The sequence below is a fragment of the Camelina sativa genome, chromosome 3 (genome assembly GCF_000633955.1).
Source record: "Camelina sativa cultivar DH55 chromosome 3, Cs, whole genome shotgun sequence".
Lineage (NCBI taxonomy): Eukaryota > Viridiplantae > Streptophyta > Magnoliopsida > Brassicales > Brassicaceae > Camelina > Camelina sativa.
In genome coordinates this window covers 2061881-2070545 of record NC_025687.1, presented here as the reverse complement: position 1 = coordinate 2070545, position 8665 = coordinate 2061881, and the positions used below count along the sequence as shown (strand labels likewise).

Sequence of the window (8665 nt, the reverse complement as noted above, 5' to 3'; positions counted from 1 at the left end):
GCCTCCGGGTATTGTTCTTAGTGCAGCCACTTCCTTTTGGATCCCTGTTCCTCCAAAGAGAGTCTTTGATTTCCTCAGAGATGAGAATTCAAGAAATGAGGTAACTCTTTTAGTTATTAACGCTCTTTAGTTCTGATTTGGACAGAGTGTTAATGTTGCTTTTGTGAGATATGCAGTGGGATATTCTGTCTAATGGAGGAGTTGTGCAAGAAATGGCACATATTGCTAACGGGAGGGATACCGGAAACTGTGTTTCTCTTCTTCGGGTAAATGTGAGTTAAACGGGGTTTCTAACTCTTGTTATGATCATCTGATCGTAGCTAATAACTTAATCTTTCTTTATGTCACAGAGTGCAAACTCTAGCCAGAGCAATATGCTAATTCTACAAGAAAGCTGCACTGATCCTACAGCTTCCTTTGTGATCTATGCTCCAGTCGATATTGTAGCAATGAATATAGTGCTTAATGGAGGTGATCCTGACTATGTGGCCTTGCTTCCATCGGGTTTTGCTATTCTTCCTGATGGTAATGCCAATGGTGGAGGAGATGGAGGGTCGCTCTTGACCGTGGCTTTTCAGATTCTGGTTGATTCAGTTCCTACAGCTAAGCTATCTCTTGGCTCTGTTGCAACTGTTAACAATCTAATAGCTTGCACTGTTGAGAGAATCAAAGCTTCCATGTCTTGTGAGACTGCTTGAAACCAACCCATTAGGTACTTACAGCAAACATATTCTTCTCGCTAATACGCCTTTCTGTGATCATACTTATCTTCTTTCTTCCTTTCTGCAGGAAACTAAAAAATGGAAAAATGAAGGGAAAAAAAAGGAGAGACTTCGGTTTGAAAGAAGCGGAGGAGTCAAGATCGAACCTCACAAGATACACCATTGAGACTGAGTGTTAGTAGTGTGAAGTTTTGTTCTGCTTAAACTAAGCAGTTAAAAACTTTTTTTACTTGAAAAGTTAGAATGCAAATGGTTTTACGAGGTTCGGGAATTGACTTCCCCTGCAACATACTGAATTAGAAAGAAAAAGTAGGTTAGAAAGTGTTTTTGGATTCCTTTTTGTGTTACAGTTACTGTTTTTCTTTCCTTGTTGTGGTTAGATGGAACCACATCAAGAACTTGGAGTTTGTCATTTCTTTTGGAGTTTTGTATAAATATCTTATACAAGTATTGGTTTTTCACTTTGTTGTCTTTGCTTCGGAAGGCTTATGTGAGTTTGTCTATGGGAAAGCTCACATACCAGACGCTCACATACCAGACACTGAGTGTCATTGCAAAGTAGTTTACCTTTCGGTTAAAACCGCACCAAGGCAACCGGAAACTCGTACCATGAATTTGATTTCAATCATGCTGAGAACAATAACTTGAACCAACAAACCGGAGCTATTTCTCTCTCTTTCTACTTTCTACTGTTTAACGATTGCTGGTTCAATTAAACCGAACCAATTCAATCAAGACTCAAAGAGGACCAAAATTTACCAACAGAAGACCCCTAGTCCAGTGATGTAGAGGAGCAAAGAATGAATTTGAATTAAAACAAAGAAATATTTCATTGTTGTTCAGCCAACAAACAAAAATTCCACAAAACTAGGAAAGCAATAACATTTTCACATGAAAAAAAGGATAGTGAGCAAACTAACTGCTTTTATCTCAGGCCATCTTTTTTCTTGGCATGATAGTTGATCTCTTGCCAACAGATCCGGTGCTTTTGGTGGATCGACAGACTAAACCACGAAGAACAGCCAGAATCCCAAAACCCATGAAAGGCACATACATCATTAGCAACCTGTCAGATGCCTTCCCTGAACCTATCATCTCTCCTAGGATTGCAGCCTAAAGATTCACATGAAAATGAAAGAAAAGATTAGAAGTAGATACAAATAGACACAGAGTCATAGTCAAGCAGAATATTGCCAGTTCTTTAAACCATAGAGTCCACAACAACACAACAAGATATAAGAGCAGACTATAGCCAAAACCCTATGTGCATCAAGATATATCCACCAAGAAACGCTAATAAGCTATATATAGAGTCAGATTAAGAATATCAAGAAAAGTTCAGAACTTTCACAAAACCAATTCCACCAATACACAATGACATATATAACGGTAAGAAAAGGTGAGAACTTTTAACTTATTTTCAGAAACGAGTTTACTACCCCTGATCTAAATCATCTAATCTACATGGTTCAACAGCTTAAATGATGTTTGCAGATCCTCAATATCAAAGAACAAAGTTATGATTTTTACATGATCAGCTTGCCCTCAGATCAGTATACTAACCTAAAACCCTAAAAAATCAAGAAAAATTTAGATAAGACAAAGTTTGAAACCAGTGTACCATGGAAGTAACGAGGGAAGCTCCATACAACAAGCAGGTGGTACCAAACCACGAATTTCCGGCGAGAATGGCGTAGACGTTAGCAATGGAGAGCGGCCATAAGAACAGAAGCTCATGCCACACAAGTCCAACTAGAAAATGCGGCTTCTCCATGAGCAAGTAGTCTCCGAAATCGACAATGTACTTGCTTTTCAGATCGGTGAGAATCGCCGGGTAGATTCCTCCAGGTAGCGACGTTTGGCCGTCGATGAGCGGCGCGATTATCGCCATTGAAGCGAAGTATACGAAGAGAGCTACGTCGATTAGCTTCCCTAAAGCTCCCATCTTTTTCTTCTTCCTTCTCTGACCCGATTGATGATGAATTTGCTTCAAAATCTGACTTCTGAGAGAGTCGTTGACCGGAAAAAAAAAAAAAAATCTAGAAGAAGAACACCAAAATTATTGGTTTACCTAACCGAACTAATAAAGTGGGAAATGTTTTCGGTTCAATTAAGTGGTTAAGTTCAGATTTGATTTTAATTTTTCGACTAGTACGTTTGAGACTTTGAGCTTTGAGAAACCAAACCGAACTATTAAACCGGGAAAATACTCCGGTTCAATTAAGTGGTTCAGGTAAAAAATTTGAGTACAATTTTTCAACTGTGTTTGAGCTTTGATTGAGATTTCTTCAGGCAGCAAGAGAAAGATGAGCGAGACGAGACCCGTGCCGAGGAGAGAGAGTCCATGGGGTTTACCGGAAGGTCACCGTGAGCCCAAAGCTCACCGCTGCAACGATCGTGTCGAGGACGTCGTTCAGGTTCTCACTATTTCCTTCCTATCGGTTTTAAAAATTCGATCTTTTTCTTCTGATAAACCTTTGGATCTCTCTTCTGCCATTTTTGTTTTGGGGTTGATGATTGATAGGCTCATAGCATTAGAGATTCGGTCGAATCAATTTAGGGTTTTTCAAAGGTTCTGTTACTTATCATAAATGATGGATGGTTAATGGAATATGGTAATGAAGGATAGTCTAAACCATTGCCTTTTTGTAAATCTATCTTCAATTGTGTATGTTGAAGCTTGTATCAACTATTGAATTTTTTGTCATATACACAGTTTTACTGCAATTGAAGAACTAAAATTGCTTGGCTTGATCCATGATTATTGCAAATTTTCGTCATATAAACTCCTCATGACCTTATTGATGTTTATAGCATTAGTAACTTTTGCAGGCGATTTTCGAGGGAAACCCGTTTAAGACGGTTCCAGGACCTTTTAAACTCTTCTACAGATGCATGCGCTCTAAGCCAGGGTATGTGCAAGTTCAGACTCTACCATCAATTTTGGTTGATAGTACTTTAGCTGCAGAATCTTTGGTTTTTGTTGCGTTGCTTTACACCACCCCTGATTCATAAAAGATAGACTTTAAGGATTAAAATTTAAGCCTTTTCTGCTTTCTTGTCGCTCGTAATCTTCCTCAGTTTGTTTGTTATTCACACTAAATGTGGAGCCATTCATCCATCTTGTTTTTTTTGAGAGAGGAACCAACCGAGCCGTTCACATACCTGGACTTGGAACCTCCAAAGAGAGAAGTTAAACTTGAGTAAAGTGATATTCACTCCCCTTTTCTCTTTTTCCTTCCAACTATTTAGCTGAGCATGTATCAACATCTTATTTTATCATAATGCCAATTAAACTGATACTTGGAGTTCCATTTCAGTTTTATCTATTGATAGTTCTGCTCACTTGCAAGCTTATCTCTGAAATCTTAACTCTGATGAGAAAAGAAGATGATTTCTTATGTAGTATCAGAAAAAAGGATTTACAAATTTATCTTTGGTTTGTGGTTTCCTTCAACTTTTCCTATTACAAAATCTTCTGATAAAGTTTATTTACCGTCTAAGTATGTTAATAGTCATTTAATCAAATTGTTGAACTCTTATCTATTTGAGGAATTTCGCGTTCTGATTGTGAACTCCCAGCTGCACTTTGTGTGGCTTTGAGTTTCTTGTTACTCTTCTGCTTAAGCATCTCCTTGATCTCTGCTTCCTTCTTATCCACAACTTTGATCAATTCCTTGAAACTCGGTGCACGTAAACCTCTCCCTGATCGAGATGATGGCTCAGACACTTCGCCTGCCCTTTCCTCATCCGCATTTTCTGGTAGTAACCTCTGGTACTGCCAGAAAACCCTCCAGAAGAAGACAGTGAGTGCCATGAAGCAAGTGATGCCACATATAAGGAAGAGTCCCCAGAAACTCTTGAGCGATAGCTGAGAGTCCTCACTGTTTGAGATCTGCATTGAGCATTCATGCTTGTAGTTAAGCCATTTCCTGTGGATTTTCTCGAGCTCGCCTTCTTCAGACAGTTGCAGGATAGCTGTCGACATGTCTACAGCTAAAGGGGAGTCTCTCTGAAATGCCTGCAACAACGGATTATGCATTCTTGTGTGAGAAGAGTTGTAGAATAATATATATATATACAGGTTGCTCTAAAGTGATTTTACATACAAAACCCCAGCCTGTGCGTGTGAATTCTTGTCCTACTGTACGGAACTTGCAGTTGCTGTTTGTCAAAAGAACTTCGATGTAAGGAAGCTCATCTACAATGGCTGCCACGCCCCCATTCCTGGGACCACGTTGAAGAGCAGAAAGGTATTGTTCTTCGTCTTTCAGTGGAACAATCCTCGAGGGCGCTATGTTAAGCTCGTTGACCATATAGTTCCGAGCAAAGGTACCGTCTTGAACTCCAATTGGTTCATTGCTCGTTACCAAGCTATCTATTCCTTCAATCCGAGATGTCAGCTGTCGAACAGTTAGGATTGAAGTGAGACTGGCCGTGTAGCTCGAGTTGATGATCAAAACCACAAACAACCATATGATCAACACCAGCCTCCCCAGTGAACTGACCGTGTTCTCCCCTGAAAGATCAAAAGGAAAAAGTAATAAAATTTACTTCTCTCCAACATCCTGTAAGCTCTGGTGTGAAGTACACGAGGTTACTTGAGTTACAGCGTACTTACTATGAGAGAAGAACATCGTTGAGAAGCTAAACCTGTAACAATGAAGAGAAGGAAAATGAGGTCTAAATGTAACCTCAAGCTCTCGGTGTCAAGAAGTGGGAAACTAACCAGAAGATGGTGATGAGTTGACGCCTAGGAGGGCCACGGAATTCTTCGTTGAAGCGATGTTCGAGAATCCAAACCATGGCTCCCACAAAGAGAAAAAAGGCTCCAGTGACAGCCCACATCTCTATAGTGAATGGTTTCAGGAATGACCAAGGACTAGACTTGGCTTCCTTAACTGGAGCCACCACCACAAGCCCTGATTCTATAAACGGTTGTGTGAAATCTACATATCTTGTTCTGTTTGTAACGATCGTGATATCTCCTACCGCTACATCGTATTTCTGAAGAGAAAAAAAAAAAAAAAAACAGGTTAGCATCTTCTGAAAGTTGTGAACTTGATTGAGTAATGTAGCTACTTTACATCTGCAACAACTTCATTGACGAGATTATCGTAAGAAGGGTTCCTCTTTCCATCTCCATATAGTAGATAAGTACGGGGAACAGGATACGGAAGCAATGCGATCGCGGCTTCAAAGACATCAATGCAGTAGCCTCTAACGCCAGGTGGGTTCTTATCTTTAGAGACGTAATCTGTATAGCTCACACGGTTAGGAACCGCAATTCTGAGAGGTTTCCCATTGTTAGGAAACACCCAACCACGAGGAGGCTTAGTTACTTCGCCTGGCCATAAGATTCCATAAAGATGCTGGTTTGCTGTAGATGTGTTTGGAGGCTTAGAGTTCAACTTCTCTGGAGGCACTATAGAGAGACCAGAATGATTTGACCAGTACCCGACTCTGCGTGGACCTGTACCTACTAAGTTTAGAACTTCATAAGCTGGGTTAACCCGGTTTCTATCTGAATCAAACTTGATTGACCCTGTTACACCGGTATGATTCATTCCAAGTATGATCTTCATAAACGTTTCCCCTTCATTGAAAACACTCAGTGCTGATAACTGAATAGCGCTACCGTTTATTTTGTGTAGATTTGGATCGTTGGAGAAAGTTATTTTATTGTTTTCTCTGAAGAAAACATCGAGGGCACGAGCAACTAACCAAACAGAATCATAAGCATACATGGCATATGAGTTGAAGCCATCATTGGGGTTAAGATTCTTCCATCTCGCCATAAACTGTCTCTTCACACTACTCTCATATGTGTAATGGCGAAAAGCAACTACTCCTTGCAAGAGATCCATTGCGTCTGAATCCACTGGCACCATGGAATCCATAGCTGTAGGAAGCCAGTCTGTTGCGATCCAAACATAACCGCTTCCCATCATTCCAAGAGATTTAGCCACACGGAAAACATTTAAACCAGAGTCAGGATTCACATGAACAACGAAAACCCGAGATGCCATCAGATTTACAGAAACCAACAAGTCTTCGATGAAGGTAGAATCTGCACCAGGTGTGATTGCAGCCTTGTAAGAGATCCTGGAGCGTTTCTTGGCTAATACATCTCCTAGAACAGATATCCCGTTCCTACCACACTCATCATCAACGAATATCGCAATGACTTGTCTCCATCCGGAATAGGATACAAAATCTGCGATTGCATGCATTTGGAAGTAGTCGTTCTGCGTGGTGCGGAGGAAATAAGGATATTGCAGAGAAGAGAGAGTTGGATCCGTTGCACCAAATGATAAGAGAGGTACATGAAGCTCATTAGCTACATAGGCAATCATGTGAGCAATCCCTGAAGATTGTGGACCAATGGCTGCAACCACTTTGGTTTCCATCAGCTGCAAAGCTACACCATAAGATTAAAAACATAATCATCATTCATTCTTCCGGACCATTTTCACAAACTAGTTATGAGCTACAAAGTCAGTTCCCTTTGGCTACTGTATCAAGAGAGAAGAAGAAGAAGATGATGATGTACCTCCCATGGTGCCAATAAATCCACTGCAGTTTGAGTCTTGAAAGACAATATTAAGCTTGACACCCTTAAGTACAGTTTGGTCAGCATTAACGTCATCCATAGCCGCTTTAATTGCAGGTTTAGCCGCTTTTCCGATAAAAGAATCATAAGTAAACAGAGCTCCAACATTTACAGAGCTAGGCCTCGGAGATAATGTCGGCGACAAAGAAGAAGAAGAAGAGTTTCTTGAGTAATTTCTTCTACAAGCACATTCCTTTGGAACTACCCACAAGACAGAAACACATAACAACACAACTCTGATTGCTCTGGCCACTGAAACTCCTCTCATCATCATCAAAACTCCCATCTTTAAAGTCCACGGCTCACAGAACCATCTGATCTATTTGGAATAACACCTGCGAAATAAACAATGCCCACCATGAATCAGAATCCAGGTTAACACATAAAAAAAGACGGCTCAGACAAGAAAGAAGAAGGCAAGCAAACCAAGATATCAGGAGATAGATTCTGTAGAGGGATTGGTGTACACACATTTGTGTCTCTGTATATTTATAAAATAATGTATTTGAATAATGAGGCTCTTGGATTTTAGAAACTGGTGCCTGCCTACATGTGTAAATAGGCACTGAAATTAAAAGAAGTGTGAGGGAGAGCCGTCTTAAAGATGGTTTGCAAACAAAAAAAGCAAAAAGCGTAATTAATAATTCAATGAATAGAGAATCAAATGATGATGGCAGTGAGTGATATGTCAATTACAGTAATTAACAAATAATTGTTGACACGAATAAAATAATTAAAACATAAAACACACACTAATTAATCATATCGGTGATATTCCAACTTGTATAAAATGAAAAAAGACACTGCATGACTTGATTCTACAGAACATGGCAGTGAGTGAGTGGTGGATAAAGAAGAAAAGTGCAAAAGTGCATCCATATAAGCATCGAATTATTAATGAAATTTTCTTTATTTATATTTAACTTTCTTGAATTTGTAATTACTAATTAGAAGATCTATTATTAGATTACATTCAGAGGATATTGCTTTGAGATTTTGGGACCAAAACTTGGGAGACATGACTAACCAAAAGTATAACTTCTTCATAAGGATATTATATGTAACAACAAAAAGGAAAGCAACAAAGTATGCAATCGAGAGAAAAAAAGAAGAAGAAGCAACCTTGGAATAAATACGAGAAACATACTTTAATCAGAGATCTGTATTCTTCAGAGGTAAAACGAGTGGTTGAGCACTTGAGTATAAAGAAGAAAGACAAAGAAGCAGAAGCAGAAGCAGAAGCAGAGGAAGAACTGTTTCTGAGCTCAAGCAAAGAATAATTCATAATAATATTCTCTTTTTTTATTTTTTCTTTCTTTTTTTTCCTTAC

At 39.4% G+C, this 8665-nt stretch overlaps 4 protein-coding genes across 9 annotated transcripts in view; 2 read left to right on the top strand and 2 right to left on the bottom strand.

Annotated features, from left to right (window-relative positions):
• The window catches only part of LOC104763104 (homeobox-leucine zipper protein HDG2), a 6843-nt gene extending 5658 nt beyond the window's left edge, over positions 1 to 1185 (top strand). The window contains exons 11-13 of one of the 3 annotated variants that reach the window (XM_010486527.2): positions 177 to 266; positions 351 to 712; positions 790 to 1185. In XM_010486527.2, coding sequence (XP_010484829.1) covers positions 177 to 266; positions 351 to 698 — 438 coding nt within the window. In that variant the 3' untranslated portion in view covers positions 699 to 712; positions 790 to 1185. Of the gene's footprint in view, positions 1 to 176; positions 273 to 350; positions 714 to 789 lie in introns of those variants that run through there. The other 2 variants (XM_010486521.2, XM_019243294.1) reach the window with 2 other exon arrangements.
• Positions 1514 to 2748, bottom strand: LOC104763098. Its single transcript, XM_010486516.2, has 2 exons — positions 2344 to 2748; positions 1514 to 1835 (listed from the first exon to the last, which is right to left on the bottom strand). The coding sequence occupies exons 1-2, from the start codon at positions 2665 to 2667 to the stop codon at positions 1653 to 1655; spliced, it is 507 nt and encodes a 168-aa protein (XP_010484818.1). The 5' UTR covers positions 2668 to 2748; the 3' UTR covers positions 1514 to 1652.
• LOC109132179 lies at positions 3000 to 4051 on the top strand. Its single transcript, XM_019243293.1, has 3 exons — positions 3000 to 3139; positions 3555 to 3634; positions 3860 to 4051. Exons 1-3 carry the CDS (start codon positions 3029 to 3031, stop codon positions 3927 to 3929), a joined length of 261 nt encoding a protein of 86 aa, XP_019098838.1. The 5' UTR covers positions 3000 to 3028; the 3' UTR covers positions 3930 to 4051.
• Positions 4105 to 8665, bottom strand: LOC104763052 (glutamate receptor 3.4). Of its 4 annotated transcripts, none has more exons than XM_010486481.2 (7): positions 8458 to 8665; positions 7276 to 7670; positions 5810 to 7143; positions 5452 to 5729; positions 5344 to 5375; positions 4832 to 5241; positions 4105 to 4743 (listed from the first exon to the last, which is right to left on the bottom strand). In XM_010486481.2, exons 2-7 carry the CDS (start codon positions 7619 to 7621, stop codon positions 4246 to 4248), a joined length of 2898 nt encoding a protein of 965 aa, XP_010484783.1. In that variant the 5' UTR covers positions 7622 to 7670; positions 8458 to 8665; the 3' UTR covers positions 4105 to 4245. The 4 variants fall into 4 exon arrangements, with proteins under 4 accessions (XP_010484783.1, XP_010484791.1, XP_010484787.1 ...); XM_010486489.2 differs by having other exon boundaries at positions 8483 to 8665; XM_010486485.2 differs by lacking the exon at positions 8458 to 8665 and adding an exon at positions 7762 to 7956.